The sequence below is a fragment of the Chlamydotis macqueenii genome, chromosome 13 (genome assembly GCF_036417535.1).
Source record: "Chlamydotis macqueenii isolate bChlMac1 chromosome 13, bChlMac1.mat, whole genome shotgun sequence".
Taxonomy (NCBI): Eukaryota; Metazoa; Chordata; class Aves; order Otidiformes; family Otididae; genus Chlamydotis; species Chlamydotis macqueenii.
The window spans coordinates 19,969,654-19,990,000 of record NC_141568.1 but is presented as its reverse complement, the minus strand read 5'-3'; the positions used below and the strand labels follow the sequence as shown (position 1 = coordinate 19,990,000).

Sequence of the window (20,347 nt, the reverse complement as noted above, 5' to 3'; positions counted from 1 at the left end):
GTATCTCCCAAGGCCCTCTCTTACACTGCGGGCTCACCTCTGGGGAAAAACCGCGAGCGTCCCTATTCCGAACAGACAGATATCGCCCAAAAAGGCCTAATTACACAACAAACTAAAAGCAGCCTCGCTGAGCAATCTCTCTCCGAAGCGCCCTGCCCTAAGGAAAGCGATCAGAATTTCTCCCATTTCAAGGGCCCAGTAACAATTTCGTGGGCGATCCTAATGCTGCATAATGGATTTTTTTTTTTGGCCAAAAAGCCATTATTGACATGCAAAGCCTTTCTATAGCAGGGCAGGAAATATTTTCTCTTCCTCCAAGTCTAGCTGGCTTGTTGCTCCAATACAACTTTTGCCTCGGAAAATTACGCTCCGAGAATACTCTTTTACAATTGGGAATGCAACTCCAACCAACTAAATATAAAATTCTAAAATGTCATGAAAGTGGCTGGAGCTATTAACAAAAAGAAATAATCCCACAGTCTCCTGCCCACTTCCTACCAGTAATTACTTACTTGTTGAATATAATTTACGCTGCGAGTAATTTCTGCTATTAATCTGTTCTGGTTAATCCAATGCGGACTTTATCAAACGTGCACACACAGAGGATTTTACCAGGTTAAACTCGCTTGTCCATTGATTGCAGCAAAAAAAAAGCATTTTTAGTGGAAAATCTTCCTGGTAGGAGTAAACTGTATGGGCTTTGCACTTTAAAAATAAAAAATTAAAAAAAAAGAGAGAGCAGTAAAAAGAAATAAAAATGAATACACGCTGTTGCAGGCTGAAGAACTTTTTTCCCCGTCGATCTCTAGATGTGAAACCATAGCAGTGAGTTTAACAAACCAGAGCTGAAATGGGATGCGGGGCATTTTCAGGGGACCACTCTCTCCGCTCGCTCAAATCACTGCCCAGCAGTTACTTCCCTGCAAGTGTCTCACAGAAGCAGCGATGCTGAGTTTTGCCCGAACCCAGCGCAAGCTGGAGATGAACTAGCAAACCTGAAACCACAGCATGAAAGGAGACGGAAGGAACGACGAGGTTTTGCTTTTGCCATTCCAAGGCACAGAACGCGAACTCGTCCTCCCCACCCCCGTCCTGCCGGAGTGCGAGGCTGGGGACCCCGGAAAGGCAAGGGCAGCCCCACGCTGCTATCACAGCGTTCTGCACCCTGGAACACCATCCCAGAATACACCCGCTAGGCAACTGACCCCAAACTTACCGGCTAACCCCGTAAACCAGCCATCACCCAGGTCCACCAGCAGAGAAAGGCGGGGGGGAGGCTCCCCTTACAGCAAAGCACCCTGCTCTTGCTAGGAAACCTCTCGGTATTTTTTTTTAAATAACCAACTTCGTTATTTATTTATTTAACTTAGGACAGCCAGGCAAGCTAAACAAAAGCTTCGCTTCCATGCCATTATGTCAGGCAAAATCCAACTTACTCCGAGCACATCCTTCAGCAACAGGCAGGAAAGCTGCTCAGCTAACATTCCTTTCTCACACTCCCACTGTCTCTCATTTGAAAACGATGTGCAAAATCAGATCAAAAGACTGAAAAGGAGAAGAGAGCAGCTACTTCTTAAAAAAAAAACAAAAAAAAAACCTACTTGGAGGTGTTTAGGTCTGTTCCATCTACTCAAAACAAATAAACAAAAAAAAGACAGCGAACGTCAAAAGATGCAACCAGGCAAAGTGGAGACGTGGAAAATCCCTCTCTGCTTTCCCAGCGAGATCATTTCCATTTCAGCTTTCCCTTTCTCCGCTCACTGTTTTACAAAGTTCCAAATTCTTTCAGAGGAAAGACAAACAAAAAACATGAAGTCCTCCCCGAGCCCCGCTCGAAACTTCAGAAGGAAGCAGAAATAATATCGGAGGGGAAAAAAAAAAAAAGAAATGCGTTGGGCTGAGCTGGGGAAGGGGATTGTGCTGAGCAAACGGCGAAACTCGAGCGCACGCAGGAAAACTCCGCTGAAAATGCGAAGTCGCCTCTCAGGAGCCAAGCGACTTTTCAGCCGGCTTTGGGCAGAGCTGCGCCGCTTCTTGCGCAGTTGCTGGTTTACGGAGAGGGCAAGCGCCGGCCGGGGCTGGGCGACATCCCGGCAACTTTCCGACCGGATTCCCCGCGCCGAGCCCGGGACCTGCTCTCCCCCGCGCAGCCCCGCACAGCGGGCAGGGCCGCGAGGCAGCGCGGAGCGGCAGCGCAGGGCCCCGCGGAGTTGCGGGGGAAGGGTCCGCGGTGCTGCCCGAACCCGCAGGCCCCCGGCCCTCCCTCACCTGCCCGCACCGCACCGCTCCGGCCCCGCGCAGCCCCAAGGCGCTCGCCTTCCCCACGGCCGCCGAGTGGGGTGGGGGGGACACGGGCACGGGGCACACACACACAGACACGGCCCCCGATCCCCCCCTCGCCCCGCCGGCCCCGGCTCCCGCCGACCACTTGTCGCCCCGGCACAGGTAGGGCCTGGGGCGCGTCCCCTCCGCGGGGCTCCGCGAATTCCTCCGAAAGGCCGCTTCTCCCGGAGGGGGAGGGAAAAGGAGGGTGGGGGGGAAGAAAGGGGAAAAAAAAATAAATAAAGGAAAAAAAGAAAAGAAAAAAATTTCACACGCTGCCTCTTCAAATCCTGGCGAACACAAAGCCGGCGTTTATTCCTCGCTCACCGACTTGGAGGGGAGAGGGAGATGGGGAAAAAAAAAAAAGGAGAAAAAAAAAGAAAAACAAAAATAAAAATCCTTCAGGGAGAGAAAACAAGCCCCCGTGCTGCCCGGAGCTTCCGCGCCGGCTGCCGCGGAGCCCCCGATCCGGCAAAGCGGCTGCGCGGAGCGGCGGCGGCTCCCGGGACGGGGCGATGCCCCCCCCCCCTCCCCTCCACCCCGGCCCGGCCGCGGCAACTTTTCCGGCTCCGGGAAGCTCTCGGTGCGGCGCCAGGGCTGCGCGGGGAATGCGCAGGGGTCCGCGGAGAGGGGGAGGGCAAGAAAGTGGGTGCGCGGGGCGGGGGGTGTTTTCCGCCCCTTTCGGGGGCCCGGCGCGGGCAGCGTGTGTGGCCGGCCGGGGGTGCGGGATCAGGCGCCCCGCCGCAGCCCCACTTTGTTCCCCCGCTCCGCGGGGCGCGGGGGAAAGAGCGGGGGGCGCGGATCCATCTCCCGCGGGCTCAGGATGCCAGACCGCCCCGCGGGTGGGAGGGCGGAGGGAAAACATAAAAAACGGAAAGAGTTTGGAGTTTCGTTGAGAAACGGGCGAAACAAAACGCCGAGTTAAAAAATAAAAAATAATAATAATAATAAAAAAAAAAAAGCCAAAGGACCGGGACCACAGCCCCGCACGTCACTCCGGGAGATCCTGCCGTCCCGCTCCGCCGCGGGCCCCTCTCCGCGCAAGGTAAGCGGAGCGGGTTTGTGTGCGTTTGCGTTCCCAATGTGTGCGGGGGAAGCGGAGGAGAACTCACCATTGCGCTGGGGTAACAAGGCCAGCTCGGGGTCGGATTGGAAATGCTGAGGCTTCGCCTGCTTCCTCCGCGACATGCTGGCTCACACATCAGCTGGGGCAGAATAAAAAATTACTAAAAAAAAATCTTCTCAAAATTACGGAAATCGAGCCTCCCCCCCCCCAGCCTCCCCGATCCTCCGCGCACCGCGCATGTGTCCTGCTATAATTATGATTATCAATAATGCATTGCGATTAATCATAGAGGGGCTCTTTGAAAGGCGATTGGCACATGGCCAGCTCTATTCAAACCCGCTCGCCTTAATCAATTAGGCGCTGATTTGCTGGAGACCCCTGTCTCTCCGCCGCTCCCACCCAATGACTCGGTCCCGGCGGCGGGCGAGGGGGCTGGATTTCCCCCAAAGCTGCGCGGATTCCCCGGTTTAACCCCTCTTAGCAACCCGCCGGGGCCGCGCCGCGCCATCCCCGTTTCTATAGGAATGTCGCTCCCCTCGCCCCTTCCTCCAGCCCCGGCGGGCTCCCCGCGCCTCCCTCCCTCCCTCCGCCGCTGCACTTCACTTTTTAATTTTTTTTTTTAATTTATTTATTTTTTTTTTTAAATTTTCAATTTTAAAATATTTTTTTTAAAGCTGCCCCAGCCCGCAGAGGGAGGGCAGGGTGAGCAATAACCTCACGAGGGGAGTGCGGGGGGCTGCGGGGGTGAGACCCCCACCGCTGCAAAAAGTTTCGGAATTTTTTTTTTTTCCCCTGCCCTCCCGCTCTTCTTTTCCCCGCATTTGCAAATAAAGATCCATCTCCCCCCCTTCCTCCCCTTTCTCTTCCCATATATCACGGGCCGGTGGGGCGCTGAAGGCAGGCAGGGCTCCTTCCGCACCTCGCGCATTCCCAGGACAATTAGGGCGCCGCTGGGAGCGCCGGGCCCGCCCCCTCCCCCGCCCGCCGCGCCGGTTGGCTACCCCCGCCGTCAATCAGGCCGTCGGGCCGCCCCCCTCCCCGTCCGCCTCTCCCCCCCTCCCCCCCGCCTCCCACGCGGGACCGCTCCTGGGTGTCGTTTCGCCTCGGGACGCGGGAGCGATGCGCATCCGCAGGGCCTGGCGGGGCGGAGGGCAGCCCGCGGGGGCGGGCGAGCTCCGCGGAGTTTGTGGCCGTGGGGCTCCGCGGGGCCGGGCCCAGCCGAGCCCCTCGGCTGCCCCGGGCCGCTGTTTTGCGCGGAATCTTCAGCATTGACCGCAGCGGGGCCGCGCGGGCGCTGCGCTCGTGGCGTGCGGTGAACGCATCCCGCCTCCAACTTTTCCACGCGGGTGCCACTTCCCCGGGTGGAACTTCCAACAGGCAAAATTTCCCCGTCCTGAAGCCAAAAGTGCGGTCGCACAGAGGCCGCGCGCGAGGCTGTGGTGAGGGGCTCGCACGGGAGCGCCCACGGGCGGCGCGGCCGCCGCTCCACGCGCGTAAAGTTTTTTTGTTTGTTTGTTTGTTTGTTGTGGTTGGTTTGGGTTTTTGTTTGGCTTTTTGTGTGTGTGTGTGTGTGTTGGTTTTTTTTTTTCCTTTCGGTAAAAGAAGCCGGGCTGGGAGAAAGCGGGAGCGCAGGCGATTTCTCTTCCCCCGGCCGGTGCTCTCCCCTCCCACCCCCCCGCTGGATTATTTACTCTGCCGTGGGAGCTACTCCTTTTTCCCGAATTAATATTAACAAACTCCCTGAAAAAGCAGGAGGCCGATCAGCTACAACTCATTTCCATTTCAAATGAGCCGGTAAAAACCCAGAGCGAGCCAGCGAGGGGAGAGGGGGGGGCGGGGGGGGGGGGGAAACCTTCCCACCCGAGGAACCGGCTCACTCGCGTTTTCTTCTCGTTCTTAAACGAAAGAGGCCGTGAAACGCTCAGCAAGAAGGGTGAAAACCAACAGTGAAACACAAGCGAAGACACGCGTGGGAACGGAGGACCCCCCCCCCCGCACACGCGCGCGCCCCGCGACACGCGGTAGAGTGGATTTGGAGCGGAGGGCGAACGCAGCTGTCCGCGGGGGTGCTGCGCGGGGGCGAAGAGACTCCCGCTGCTATAGGTGCTGCCTCACACGACATTATTTTTCCGTGAATATTTAAAGAGCCGCCGCGGCAGAGATGGCTGCACCCCACGCAGGCGGTCACCCTCCCCGCCCCGAGACAGCGGGCAACATCCCGAACCTGCCCCTGCAGAAACGCCTTACCCACAGCTACCCACGCCACACGCCCACGCGGGTCTATTGACACATCCGCCTCTCTATCCCCAGCCGTATCCGTCACTCCATGAGCTTCCCACGCCGCTCTCCCCAAAATTCTTCGCCTTTGCGATTTCATTACATTTTTGTCGCTTAAGCCCGAGACAAATTTCCCCAGACGCGCGGTACCTTTCCTTGGCGGCTGGCAAAAGGCGGCCGTGGGCTGGTAATTAAAAGAAAAAAAAAAAAAAATCAACGACAGCAAGAAGAAAAAACAGTGGCTTAAAGAAAAAAGAAATTAATCTGGAGAAATTAAGTTTTAGAACTTTTTTTTCCTTTTTTTTTCGTTTCTCTCCTCCCTCGCCCGTGCATAGAGCGGCGCCTGGTATTTCACCCAGGACCGGTTGATTATTTATTGTTTGTTTTCCTCTCCTTCGCTGGGGGCCGGGCGGGGTGGGGAAAAAAGGCGGGGGGGTAGGGGGGCAGAGCAGCATTGCTAGAGCTAGAGAAAAATCGCTCTTTCTTGTTGGGGATCGCGACACATCAATTAAACGGCATTGTCTCCCACAGAAGTTGTGAGAGTTCACGAGCGTCAACACTCTGATTTTGGGTTTTCCCTCTCGAAGCTCCAAGTGACAGTGACAGATTTTTTTTTTTCCCCTCCCCTCCACATCTTGGAGATTTATTTTTTTTTTTAATTTTTTTAATTTTTTTTTTATTCCCCCCCCCACTCGGATTATTCTTTTTACCGGGGGTGGGAGGCTTTCTGACGTGCTCCAGTGCAAAGCAGCCCGGCTGGCGGAGGGGATCGATCTCCAGTTCACTGAGACGGGCGCTGAAGGGAGATGGCAAGCGGGAGAATTCGCAGTTCGTTCTGCTCGGCGTGATGCAACACAGCCGGCTGGATCATTGTTCCGCGGGTTGGCGCTCAGACACGGCGCCCTTAATGCGCAGGGGTTAACACCCACACCGCCCCCGCGCAGTTATCGTACATCGTTAAGAACCATCCGGGCGGGGGGGGCTGGAAATCCCATTGATTTCATCTGTTCTGCCATTGATTTCATGAGCTGAGGTGCTCGGGGCTCAGCCGGACACGCCGCACCCTCCGCGCTGCGCGGAGCCACAGCTCCGTCCGCGGAACGCGCTCTCTGAACGCACCCTCCCGCACCTTCACACCGCCAAAAAAGCAGGGCTTTTTCTTTTTCCTTTTTTCCTCTTTCTTTTTTATTTTTCTTTTATTTTCCTTTTTCTTTTTTTCCCCCTTCCCTCTCTTCATCTTCCATGTTCTCCTTTTTCCTTTTTGCCACCCAAAACCCACGCACCGCACAGGAGTTTCAAGCGCGCCGTCTTCCCAGCTCAGCCCAGTTAAGCTGTATTTTACCAATACCCCGCAATTCGGGGCTCCCGCTCAGCTGGGAGCCGGGCTCCGTCGCGCCCCGCAAACTTCGCAGCCGCTCCCGGGGCACCGGCCGCCCCGAGCCGGTTCGCTTACCCCGCGGCTCAGCGCGGAGCCTGCAGATGCGGGACTGCTGCGGGTTTAGGTGTGACCGCTTTTGTGGACGTGCTCTCAGGTTCCCCCCCTCCTCCCGCCTTGCTCGCTTCTCTTTTGTAATTTTTTTTTTTCCCTGTGTAATAATAACAAAAAAAAAAAAATAAAAAAAAAAAGGAAAGGGGGCACTAGAATTGAATCCTTCTCTGTTATTTCTGACAAACTAATAACTGATCATCGCTCACAAACACAAGCTTTTGGCCACATAATTGAATCGCAAGCAGCGCGGGTCGAGCCAGAGGAAAAAGGACAAAAAAAAAAACCCAGAGAAAAAGGGCCACCCCCTTCCCCAAATCCCAGAGAATCGCAGGGATGGGGAACTCCCCCGCCCCCGAGATCCACACGGACACCGCTAATGGCCACAGCCGGCCAAGGTGGGATCAGTTACTTCAATTTTTGTTTTTTTTGTTTTGTTTTGTTTTTTTTTTCTTCCACGTTCGCTGCCTTTTGTTTGACCGGCCGGCTGGCAAATTCTTACACCTAGCTGTCCCTCCCCACTTTATTGATGAAGGTGTGCTTCTGAAATGATTATCAAGAGATTTACAGCCATCACTACCCACCGACGGGAAAAGTAGTAAAATCAATCCCTCAATCAATCAGACCCCTCTGTGCATATCTTTTTAATCTGCTCTTTTAGCTGTTTTATTACAACGCGAGCATTAAATATGTTTGTTTCAAATTTAACACGAATGCCTCCGAAGGACTCTGTCAATTTAGACATAAATCACGAAGTAAACAAGCTGGGTGGAAAAAAAAAATCCCTCTTTCTCGGGCAAGAGGGTTAAAAAATCAAGGAATTAAAAAAAAACCCCAGCAACATCCCGCCTGGGTGTATTGGAGCCGTGCCGTACGTACAGCGAGGCAGAGAAAAGCAGTGTGTAGAAAAATAAATACGCAGCACCGCAAAAGTCTTCCACGCACTTTTACGCAGCTACGCAGAGAACCCAGAGCGTGCTGGTGATTACACACACACCCTAAAGCCTATCATTATTGCCTCTATTTCCTATTTTTTTTAATAGCAGAATGTCTTATTTCCCATGTTAAAAAATAAGCTTTTTTTTTTTTTTAATTAAATACCATACACTTGAGAAAATGCCGTGATTCCAATATTAATATTGATCCCAAGGTATCACTCTATCCTTTATATCCTTTTTTAGGTTAAAGAAATAAATCAGAGGGGATTTTAGGGAGGCTGCTTAGGTCAGAAATCCTTCCCACCCATTTGTCACACAATAGTGATCATGTATAGCCAGAATCAGTCTATTAGTTCTACACAGAAACAAGAATTTTATTTGATGCCACAGGGGAAGTTTTCTCTGCAAGCCACATGCCTTTACATCCCAGTTTAATTTATTTTTTTTTTAACATCCTAGTGTATCACAGCCATATAAAGCCATCACGTGCCTCTACCAGAAAACTAGAATTTCAGAAATGAAATGACTGAGATTTCTCCAGCCTTAGGTACAAAATTTAAAAAACCATTCTGGGCTGCAAAGACATCTTCCAAAAATGTATTGTGATGTCTCTCGTCACAGAAATAACTCTGGGTAGAAGAAGGGGGGGGAAAAAAAAAGAAAGAGACACTGAAATATGTACATGTCAAAAGAAGAGCCGTGAAAAAACACATCTGACCTGGGATGATGAGATACAACCAGGTAGCAGGCAAGATTTCCTCCAAACGGCGCGTTAAGAAAAGTGCCTTTAGACAGCAGGAAATCTTCACAGCCACAACTGCTGCGCGTCCGGGTATCTGCTCACCACAGTCTCAGTGTCGATTTTTAGAAAAAAAAAAAAAAAAAAATCACAGCTATGATTTCTTTATCAGAGTACCAGCTAAAATAGTGTAAGATGCGGAGGTGGGAGCCACTTAAAAGCAGATGAAGAAGTAGGACCGAGGGACGTATTTTCCAGGATACTGAAATTAAAAATGTGTCCTTCAAAAAGCATTACCTTCGGGTTTGCTCACCTTTGAAGCAAAATGACACAAAATTCCGTAGTCTGTTGAAATACAAATACATGGCCAAATTTTACCATGGCAGTTTTCTCTGAAGTTGAACCTACCGATGGTTTTCTGCAAAGTGATCATCGAACAAAGTAAGGGCTGTTGGTGGCAGAAAAAGATCTGCTCTGTCCCAGCAGATTTACAGAGTGTGTGTTTTTATTTACACTGTAAGGTTTCATTTTAATCTGCAGAGTACGCGGCGATTACGGGATCAACGTGTCTCACACCTCTGGGGAGGTGTCGCCTGTGGAGTCCCAAATTTCTTGACTGATGAACTGAAGCCGACAACCCCTCTCATTTTCGTGACATATTTTGGATTCGAATGCAGCAGAAGTATTTGCAAGCGTGTACAGTTTGTTTGCATAATATTGAGGTGCCCTGATGAATGCACGGTGTTTACAACGTGAAAATTGTCATGCTCTTTGCGTCAACACAAGAAGCTGGCTTGGCAGCCGCTGGTTGCTGTGAAGTGAGTGCCTCATGAATAACGTTCTGCTCGAGTGAAGAAGTAGAGTCCTCCAGACCAGTATGGGCCAACCCGTTAACGGAACTGGTCTGCAACGGCAGGGTGTAAACACGTCCCTCTGAGTGTAAACATGCTCGCTCACAGGCTTGCACCCGCATCATCTGGGTCTTGCGAGGAGCCCATTTCCTCGTGGAGCAACCTGATCCCCCAGCCACCTTTTTCCAGTTTTCCTCTCTTCCCATTAGCGATCATTTCACGTTCAGATGGCAACAACAGCCGCCTCGTGCCTCCAAATGTAAGTTCAGGAATTTCTGATTTCTTCAAACAGTTCTGCAGCAGGAAAGAGGGGGGAGAGTTTAGCACTGAGCTGCCAGCCAGTGGTGGAGCACTGGCCCAGGTTGCCCAGAAAGGTGGTGGACGCCTCATCCCTGGAAACGTTCAAGGCCAGGCTGGATGAAGCTCTGAGCAACCTGCCAGGAGCAGGGACATCTCCAACCAGATCAGGTTGCTCAGAGCCCCGGCCAACCTGGCCTGGAATGTTTCCAGAGATGGGGCATCCACCACCTCTCTGGACAACCTGGACCAGTGTTCTACCAACCCCCAGCGTAAAACATTTTTTCCTAATATCTATTCTATGTCCATTTGTGAAGCTCAAGTAATACATCATTCATCGTTGTGCAGGATGCACAGTGGAGCAGCGTCAGGGCAGCACGGGCAGCATTTCCGTCTCAAACCGTGCATGAGGAAATTTCTGGCAGGCACTGACGGTGGTGACCGAATACGGTCTTTCTGAGCAGCGTTCATCGCTGCCCCACACCTGGAAGACGCTGTCCCGTCAGCTGAGTGGGGGCAATCAGCGGGTGGGCTCCCCAAGTCTGCATTGCACTAGCATTAGTAAAAATGTTTGCGTGATGTCCTCCACCAGCACAGGGTCAAAATCTCCCGCATGGGGCAAGAGTGCGTGGTACAGCAACTTCTTAAGCTGTTCCAGCCGTTTGCAAAATAAAATACAGATCTAAGCCCCCAGTCTACAGAAAACAATTTCCGAGAGGAGCTGTATTTGTGTGAGCGGGCCAGAAGAGGCCCATTACTAACTTCAGAGGCGCATAAACAGCCGTTACCCTACAAAAATTGGTCAGGCACTTGAACAAGTGGTGGAGTCACCATCCCTGGAGGCGTTCAAAGAACGTGTTGACGTGGCACTCCAGGACATGGTTTAGTAGGCATGGTGGTGTTGGGTTCACGGTTGCGCCTGATGATCTTTGAGATCTCTTCCAACCTTAAAGATTCTATGGTTCTATGAAAAAGATCTAGAGAAGGCACCAGCGACAATGATTACCATGTCAACATCATACCTCTTAGTAAGATGTCCCTTGTCGATACGTTTAGTTGACAGTCACATACCTTTGCACTCCCATGTGTTTTAGCACTTGAAGTCTCTTGCTCTGTCTCTAAAGTTTACTACGCCCGGCTTCTTCTGCAGTTGAAGCAGCTTCCATTTTCCTGCTGCACGAAAGCACAAGCCAAGCCATAATACGTAAGAATACAACTTTCATGAAAACGTAGAGCCAAATGTATTACAAACGTCTGAATTAAGTGGAATTAACCAAAGGATAAATATGGTTCATTCCCTCCTCTCCCTCCAGTCCCATCCTCTCCAACACCGCACGTACAATCTCACAACACAATAACATTGCCACACTCTCCCTGTTCAAGCACTATCACGCACTTACTCTCTGTTTCGCTCCTAGAATTTTCTAATAGCAACATTTTATTTCAGCTGGTGCTGCTCTGCCACTGCCACCACCCACCACGCAGCGCAGGCCGCTGCCCGATGGCCAGTAACGCTCCCCTGTGCTAGCAGCCATGCCTTGCAATGGGCCTGCGCTCAACGTTCGGCCTAGAGCGACAAAATCCGGTAACTGGCGCTGGTTGCCATGTTCTGGCAGCCTGCAGGAATTGCTTGCTGGCGACTCGCAAAGGCCTCGCCGCGTCTCTGAGCAAAACGACGATGACGTTTTAGGAGGACAGATCCCGAAACCACCTGTTCGGATCTGCTAATCGCAGGTAATCTTGGCTGTGCAAGGGGATTACTCAAAGACAATATAAATACTAAATAACCACAGACAAATACCGCTACTGGTAATTTGTATCCATTTCTTGGCCATAGCATGCAATTATTTTTGCAATAATCGTAACCAGTAACACGCTATAGAAAGTTCTCCCGGGACTGACTCTCCTTTCAGAAATAAACTGTAGAATATGCTTTGCATTTCCTATTATTCTGCTTCCTTATTGTCATTCTCATAAAATCAATCAAAGTGATAACCGGAATGTCTAGAAACAGCCAGAACTTAATCTGGAAGAATTATACACAAGTATATCAGCACTGGAAGTGTATCTGCTTCAAGGAGCGATGTATCACTACAGAGAACGCAGTGTTCTACCCTTGAAGCGCTGGCATATCCCTAGGAGATTAGACTGATTTCAGTGCAGAAAGATGACATTATGGAATACTGCTTGGAAACGCGCCTAAAAATAAAGATATGCTTCAAAAATTTGAAATTAATTGAAAATACTTTCATTTTATGACAAACCATATTGGAGATGTTTACACTGTATTCCATAAATATTAGCTATAAACCCTAATTTAATCCTAGATTTTGCCGGGCCCGAGATGTTGGGAAAAATCCAAGTGTCAGGCCAAACTTTGTACCCCTTGGCCTGCCAAGCCTGGTCCCCACGTAGGTGGGGAAGTCCTCAGCAGGGGTCACATGGCCAAGGACCGGGGCCAAGACTGCTTTGGATGCGCTTGGCCTCAATGCTCCAGCGGTCCTGTCTGCCATTTCAGGATGTCCAGGAGGATTGTGGGTAAAACTTGTCATCATCTTACAAAAATACAAAGGAAATTTTGTGAAGTTTCCCTTAAAGCATGGGTTTTTTTCAAACCACATGGATGTTACTGGATAGTCTTTCCCAATAAAAACCACTTCTCTCTTCAATACGTCGCACACAAATTTATCAAGTGGCTCAACTGCGATGTATTCTAGGTTCCTCAAAAATGAAAGGTTGGACCAGATGATCTTTCGTGGTCCGTTCCAACCTGGGCTATGCTACGATTCTATGACAGGGCAACACGATCTTACATCAGACTACATTATTAGCATATTTACTGCATTATTATATCTTTCAAAATCAATAATCAGTATCATCTGGACTTTATTGTGCAAAGACCGCTTGGCTGACACACGATGGTGAACAACAAACCGCATTAGAAGCTCTGGCTCTTTTATTTCGCTTTTGCTCAGAAAAGGGGAAAAAAAAATATAAAAAAATCTGGATTTGTTCTGCACAAAATTGCAGTACTGCAGGCTAAAACTTTCCTTCTCAATCTAAAAACTTTCCTTCTCAATTGAAATTCATTTTAAATTGTTATGCTTTACAAACTTCCAAATGGGATTCTAATTGTTGACAGACATTTTACATTACATGTGTCTATCACTTTGATTTAATATGCATTTTCAATGAAATTTAAAAAAGGCCTCTAAGTTGGCAATTTAACAGCAAGACATGCTGTGAATTTTAGATATAAAAAATACCTGGTTTTTCAAGGGGCGTTTTTGTACATGTGAAAATGGCCCTCCAGAAAAAAAAAAAATTAAAAAAAAATAAATCAGAGAACGTCTGTATGGCTGAATTATCAGAAGCTAAACATCTCCAAGAATATCGCCTACTGTTTTAGTCAATCACAGTCGTCAGCGGCAAACCGGGTTTTGTATTTATGCAGCATTTCAGTAGCGCACTTCAAAAAGTGTTAACCATGAAAGAAAGAAACCGTGTTTGGAAACCCTACGTCTGGTTTATCACCTCTCATGACCTGATTTAATTTTCCCTGCATTGAAATGTCTGTAAGTAATCGGTACTTCTTGTCAACTGTGATAAGAGACGTTTGGAAGGGATCCCAAATGGATTCTGAAAGATAAGAGCAAAGCCAGATTCTCCGCGTCCCTCAAAGAGCAGAAACCAGAGCTGGGAGAGCACACCAGCTACCGAAGAGACCTGGTCGCCATCAACTCTACTTCTGAACTCAGCAAACTGCAGTTGATGTAGAGACATTGGCAGCGCGGGGGAACGACGCTGCATCTTCCAGTCGGAATTTGTTAAACAAAATATTCATATCTTTTAAATACTGGCATTTTCTTCATAACTTTTCATACAAACATCTTGGCTTTGGCTTATTTTGTACAAATAGCTTTCGATCATCTCGGCTCGGCGGTCCCAAAACCTACACTGGATGGCAAGAACAAACATTCATTGAACTTCAAAGGCTGCCAAAAAGTCCAGTTATTTTGATTTAGGGGAATCATTTAAATTAATTCCTATGTTTGTGTAGAAAATATGTAACGTGATTCATTTCTCTGTCTCCAGCTCTGAGTCACTTACTGTTGCAAAAAAAAAACAAAAAAAACAAACAAACAAAAAAATTGCTTTACTAATGTTTCCTGTCTTGAGAAACTGCGGGAAAAATGAAGACTTCATATCTTTTTAAAGAATTCTGGCTTAGTGACACTGGGAAACAAATATTATAACACACAACTGTGTACTATATCTCTGCGTAACTGCTGTTAAAACTCACACGCACACCAGAGTTCTTCAGTGGGAGCAGTAAAACCAGGTTTTATGTATGTGTGTCTGTGTGTGTATATATATATAACCTTTTTTTTAACAGAGCCAATTACTTTTTTTTTTTTTTTTTTAAAACGGCTTTCTTCCTTAGCACCCCAACGCAGCTCAGTACTATTGTGTCCTACAGAAAACTCACGGTCACCTTTGTAACCTCTCTTCCTTTTTGCTCAACCCCTCTTAAAACCGGGGAGAAACTTCAATAGGATAAAAAGCTTGGGTTTTAATTTAATTTTTACTTTAAAATTAATCCACTCTTCAGCTGAAAGAAGTACGTAGAACTTCCTCAGAAGCACCGAGGAAAGAAGAAACAGAGGGAGCACCTCAGCTCCGGTCAGTCGCTGCCGGCGGTAGGACGAGGCCAATCCAGGCTCGCTGAGGCCGTGGCCTAATAGTTGTGCTGAAATGCTGAGGCTACAGCTGTATCCCTGAGCTGTGTAAATATTTGGCGGAAGCTGACCGTCGGGGTGCAGGGGGTGGGTCGCTCATCAGCAGATAGTTGGGACCCTCGTCTTCTCGCCTTTCTTGAGGAAACCTTCCATTTTGGGGGGTGGGAATTTCACCTGGCTAAAGAGCACAGACATGACCCTTCTCACTTCGTGCAGGAATTACACGGTGTAGAGTGAAACAGTCATTTTCATCTGGACTTCTGAACTTGCACCCGTCCGAGCGTCCTGCGCCGGTTCATGCAACGGGCCGTGCGTGAATGGCGGGCGGTGTTTACAGAGTGAATTAGTTTGACTCCAGCTCTCCAGCCAGAAAGTAATCAAAGTGAAGAGCCAAGCTATTCCTAAAATTCCAGCTTCCCTTGCTAGAAACTGCATGCTCCATCTCAGTAATCAGCATCTTACTGTAAAACGTCCACGTTCAGTACTGGAGGACAATTAATGACGGCAGTGGACGCACATTAACTGTTCCAACCCCGCGCACGGTGGGCAAGTCCGGTTGCAGCATACGGCAACAGAGACAAAAAAAAGTGAAAATGTCTATCAGTAAGTGATTAATCCACAAGTCGTAGTGGTTTGGTGGTTTTTTTTTTTTTTCCCTAAACTAAATTCCAGTTAACATTTTATTTCACTTCCATCAAAGCCAATAGGTGTATTCATAGTTTCAGGAGTCGTCTTATGCAAATATTTTTAGTAGGGTTATTCATAACGGGTGTGCCTGGAGTCTTGGAAGCTCTGGTTTATTTTCTCATCAATCATCTTAATTTCAGCATTCAGCAACATCAGAACTATCTTCAGAATAATCTCATCCTATAAACCCTATCAGCCTTTGTTAGATTTAGCATAAAAATTATTATGAAAAAAAAGAAATGTTATTTAAGCCTTTTTTTTTGTGGTAGTCTGAAATTCAAAATGGATCACTGAAATTGCCCTCAGAAAACCAGTCTCCTAATTTGAGATGCACCTCTTTGATTAAAGCTGGGGATGGCTCAGAATAACACTGCTTGCTGCTGCGAACGGCTAGAGCTTTGCGGAGGGAGGATGAGGAAAAAGGCTGTTGGTTCTCCAGCAGCGCACCTGAACCTCTTCCCCCACCCTTAAAGCGAAATGAAAAGCAAAATAAACGTGGATTGGCATGGGAGCCCTTCATTTCATGCAAATTGGCCCAATGCCACTGGATATCTGACTTAAGCTGAATTGTAACGGAAATTACCATGAAGGAGATCTGGGCTAAGGTGTTTCAGAGGTGACTTCACATGGGTGAAAACCTGATTCTTCATCCTTATTCAGGCTGAAACCCAGGAACACACTACAGCACTATAGCTCAGGTAAGAAATAGTTTGGTTTTTTTTTTTCAGGAAGTGAGGCTAAAGAGGCCCAATTCTTCCCAAATTAGCAACCGCTAGTGTGGTGTACAGCCCAGGTCCAAGGCCAAGCAGCCAAGCTGCTGCCCAACACCTCCCCATCTGTGTCACAACCCATCCAGCCCTTGGTGGCTTCAATTGCAACCAACTTGCAAATCCACAGGACTGGTAAAATTCGATTCAACTCAACTTGCAAATCCACAGGACTGGTAAAAACAGGCAACATCTGAATAAAACAGCTTGGCAGGGCATCTTTAACGCTACCTAAAAACCAGAGGTTAATAACTAGTTAAATTTTGCTGTAGCTTCTCTTAAGTAGTTTAAACACGAGTCAATATTTCTGCCTTTTGTTGTCTCAGGGTTTCTACAGGAGCACAGAGAATTTCATCGATGATCTCTCCCCACTCGACAGCGTTATGCCTTTGTCCCGTTACCCGCCTGTGCCCCGACCTAACGTGTTTTCAGCGGTGTGAAAACCGCCGTCCGTTCCTTCACCCCGCAGCGAGAACGATGACGGCGACTGGTTTGCGCGCTCGAAACAGCGTATTTGTGGCAATCCTCCGCGCGAGACGTTTATCAGGAGGCCCCAGACAGCCATGCAGAAGAAGCAGCCTTAATTCTGTCCGAGACAGCCTCTTATTGCTATTGATAGCCAGCATCAGCGGCCAGCCTGAGAAATGGAAGTGCTGTGGGCAACTTCAGTCAAGACACCCTATTGATCTACTGCTTCCCTGGCCTCCCTGGAGCTAGAGGAGAAAAAGAAAAAGGGGAGGGAAGGCTCGCTGTGAAGGGGCAATGCGGCAGTCTAGGGCTTAGCATCGTTCCAAAGGGGTGTGTATGTGCATGGATATTCCTGATATTCCCTACCGCAGACAGCTGTAAATCACGCACGGAGCCATAATAAATATAAACGTCAATGTGTTGGAAATGTCCTTTGTATAAGAGGTGTCACTAGAACTACATTTTTAGCATGAAACATTTTTGCTGCTTTTTATTTTTCATTGACTTATTGTGCTCCTGTTACATCCTGTCTGACACAATCAATCTAAAGCGTAATATCTGAGAGTCCCGTTCATAAATAATACATATTTGGGTCATTTCCATTTGTATTCCACAATGAAGATTTACAAGCCAGAAACAAAACAAGAAACAATGTGTGGAATGCTCTTCTTTGCCAGATAAGAATATATTACTGTGATCAATTAATCTGCTTTTCTCTGCATTAGGTGGACATCTTTATGGTACATCCATAAGGCTTTATAACTTAGGAGAGACAGAACCAGCTCTAAGGCTCTAACATAAAATGTCTGTACTCAGAAGGGAGAAACTTTTCCAAAGTTTTTTTTTCCAATGGGAAATGTGTTAATTTTGGCAAACTCAACCACAGCAATACCCCATCTATCAACACGGTGCATCGCTCTGCCCTATATACTGCCTCTCACGTTAAATGAAACACAAAATTAACTACACTATACCATAGCTAGAAGTCATAATAATAATAATTCTGTGGATTTCTGTAGTGCCATTTATCCGAAGATCGTTACATTCTAGTACAAACCATGCGAATTTGTTCTACGGGAGGGCAAAGTGACATGCAGAAAGATCCCAGCTCAATTATTTTTCAGCCAAAAGTTAATAGGCAAAATTAAGTAAAAAAGAAAGAAAGAAAAAAAAATCTGTGTCCATATAAATTGCAGGAGTAAATCCTAACAAGGAAGGTGAAAAAGACTTAAATTGGTACTAGCGTATCGGCATCTCATATAAGAAACTATGGTCACCAGTAGAGCTGGTATTCTGATGATGGGCCACGGAGAGGAGCAGCAGTAATCCCCCAGATATTTATAAATCCATCCTGCACAGAAAGAGCAAAAGTTAGGGCTTGGTGAGTAAAAATGGGCCAGTATCATTTCAGGGAAGAAAGTCAGAATGAGCAAGAAGTTTGCAGGCGAAATAAACTGCTGAGAAAAAGTTGGGGTGAGCGGTGGGAGTGATGACAAGGCCAGCCGCTGCGGCAGCTCCCCGCGTCGCCTCAAGCACCGAGGGATGTGGAGGGTGCGGAGCTCAGTGCTTCGACTGTGCTCCTCAGAGCGGGCCACTGTGTTCGTCTTTCAACTCTGGAAATTGGCTACAAGCGCATCTCAGATACAAAGTGAAATGAGTTTTGCAACTCTGGCAAAAAAAGCAATTTTACATTTCATAGGCCTTTAAAATCCCTTTTCAATAGAAAATAAAAATAACAGTAAGGGAAAAAAAAGCTACATTTCCATTCCTGTTTTTATAGTTTGACGTTGCAGATGTTTCTGGGTCAGAGGTGAACACGTCTTTAGGTGTCAAAAGATGCAATAACCCGAGTCAAGAGCGGCCCAGTCCCCAGAACCGTGACTGCGTGCCAGAATATCCCCACCTCAGAAGCTTGCTGGCAGCAACGTGCTCCAGGTGTCCTGCACTACACGGCCCTGCTAGTCATTTTAATATTTTCCATGCTCAGGTCAGTGGGCTGGAGGTGCGCTCATCAAATGTGGGAAAATCCTGCAGAAGGGTGCACCATCTGTTTATAGGTAGGCCTGCTCTGCGGACAATTCAGTGCAAAATCAGAAAGCAGAATGAAAGCAAGCACGCTTTTGTTTTGTTCTGGTTTGGTTTTATACATCCGAGGCTTAATGTCATATCAAAAACCAAAAAAGTTCGAAGGTTCACTCTGTTTGGGTAGCGCTGTCCTTTTCCGTAGTATGAACACCACCCAAGCCCCACGGAGCTCTTCCATCTGCACCGACCTGCAACCCAGTGAAACCCCGAGCACGCAGAGGGTTCAGCAGGACACAGTGAGGGTGCAAGGGCCGCATCTTAGGCAGCTGGATGTCTGCACTGGTGGCCCAGACCAGAACCCTCTGTGAAATACCAGCTGGCATCATCAACCACTTCTGGTTGGCCTCAAGCGAGAAAGTCAAGCTGAAGCAAAAACTAAAAGGTTCATTTAGAAAAAGCAACACCTCATTTTATTTAACACTTAGTACTGCATTTGCTTTTTCGTTAGAATTAAAGACAAGTTTAATTCAATTAATATGGTAGAGGCCAATCAAAGCGTCAGTCTTTATCATTTTGGTCTGTTTTAAACAAGACTGTCAGACAAAAGGCAGCTATGACATCAACAGGAAGGCTGTGGTCACAATGATTTTCAGCATCAGTTGACAGACACCAACCAGTCATCAGACGAGGAATTAGACACCTTTCTTGTCCTCGCATTTCACATGGAACACGCGCTTGTACTTTTCTACAGAGAACAGATAACCAGACCTGGGAAATTCATACCTGAGTATGAGTCAGACGTTGTTAGAAGATGATGTCAAAGACTATTTCAAAAGCATATTTTTGTTACATCCCATCGGGGAGAGAGAACTTGTCTTGGGTCAAAGATGAAGCAATCCAGCTGGAGGAGGAGAAAAACATCAGAAGAAGAAAAATTGACAAAGCTAATCAAATCCAGACATAGGTGATCTAAAATCTCAAATGGGACTCGAGGTAAGCTCAAGGGATGCTGTAGCATCAAATGCTGTTAAACCATCCGATACAGCCTGAGGAGAAGACAGAACAAAATCCCATGTGCCAGAAGCTCAGCAGGCGTATCTCCATGGAGAGCAGAGGCTCTACTGCTCTATGCAGGCTTAACCCTGCCCCTAACGGCCTAAAAGAGAGATTTTAACCTTGCCACCAGCACTGTACTGGGGTATAGAAGTTGAGGAAAAGAGCTTGAAAGTGCCTATGGTCAGCTAATTGGGAAAACAACCCGTTCCCCACAGTATAATCTACCCCATTTGCCAAAAGAGACACGTTTTATACGTTTCAATCAGAAAAGTACAGCTCCTCCAAGTAACGTGGCTGAGACATTTACTTTGAAAACGAGGAATCTTATTTCCAAGGTCAATCTGAGGTTTCCTGGGTTCAGACTAAAATACTTTGTGGGGCCAAAGAAATATTTACTGGGTTCTAGGGAGCAGGGAGTGGATGTGTAGTTTGAACATATTTCAAGTCAGGCTGGGAGGTCTTTTTGTTTTTATATATGTGTGTCTCCTCAGAAAACCTTTTTTTTTTTTCCTGAAAAACTGGAAGTTAAGAAAATGATTAGGTTTTTTTGCCAGTACATTTCAGCGGTGTCATTTCCTGCACTGAACCGGAGAACCTGCGTTACTGGCACCCTTTCCAGAACGTACTTC

The 20,347-nt window shown here is 47.9% G+C and overlaps 1 protein-coding gene and 2 long non-coding RNA genes across 4 annotated transcripts in view; 1 reads left to right on the top strand and 2 right to left on the bottom strand.

Annotated features, from left to right (window-relative positions):
* Positions 1 to 3,560, bottom strand: part of SALL1 (spalt like transcription factor 1) — a 15,636-nt gene extending 12,076 nt beyond the window's left edge. The window contains exon 1 of one of the 2 annotated variants that reach the window (XM_086758234.1): positions 3,435 to 3,560. In XM_086758234.1, coding sequence (XP_086614360.1) covers positions 3,435 to 3,510 — 76 coding nt within the window. In that variant the 5' untranslated portion in view covers positions 3,511 to 3,560. Of the gene's footprint in view, positions 1 to 1,436; positions 1,459 to 3,434 lie in introns of those variants that run through there. The other variant, XM_086758235.1, reaches the window with a different exon arrangement.
* On the top strand, positions 3,061 to 5,942 carry LOC147599155 (uncharacterized). Its single transcript, XR_015260038.1, has 2 exons — positions 3,061 to 3,367; positions 5,296 to 5,942. It is a non-coding gene; the product is annotated as an uncharacterized LOC147599155 (long non-coding RNA).
* Positions 5,496 to 7,290, bottom strand: LOC147599154 (uncharacterized). The gene is made up of 2 exons (XR_015260037.1): positions 6,376 to 7,290; positions 5,496 to 5,849 (listed from the first exon to the last, which is right to left on the bottom strand). It is a non-coding gene; the product is annotated as an uncharacterized LOC147599154 (long non-coding RNA).
* Positions 7,291 to 20,347: the final 13,057 nt, after the last annotated feature.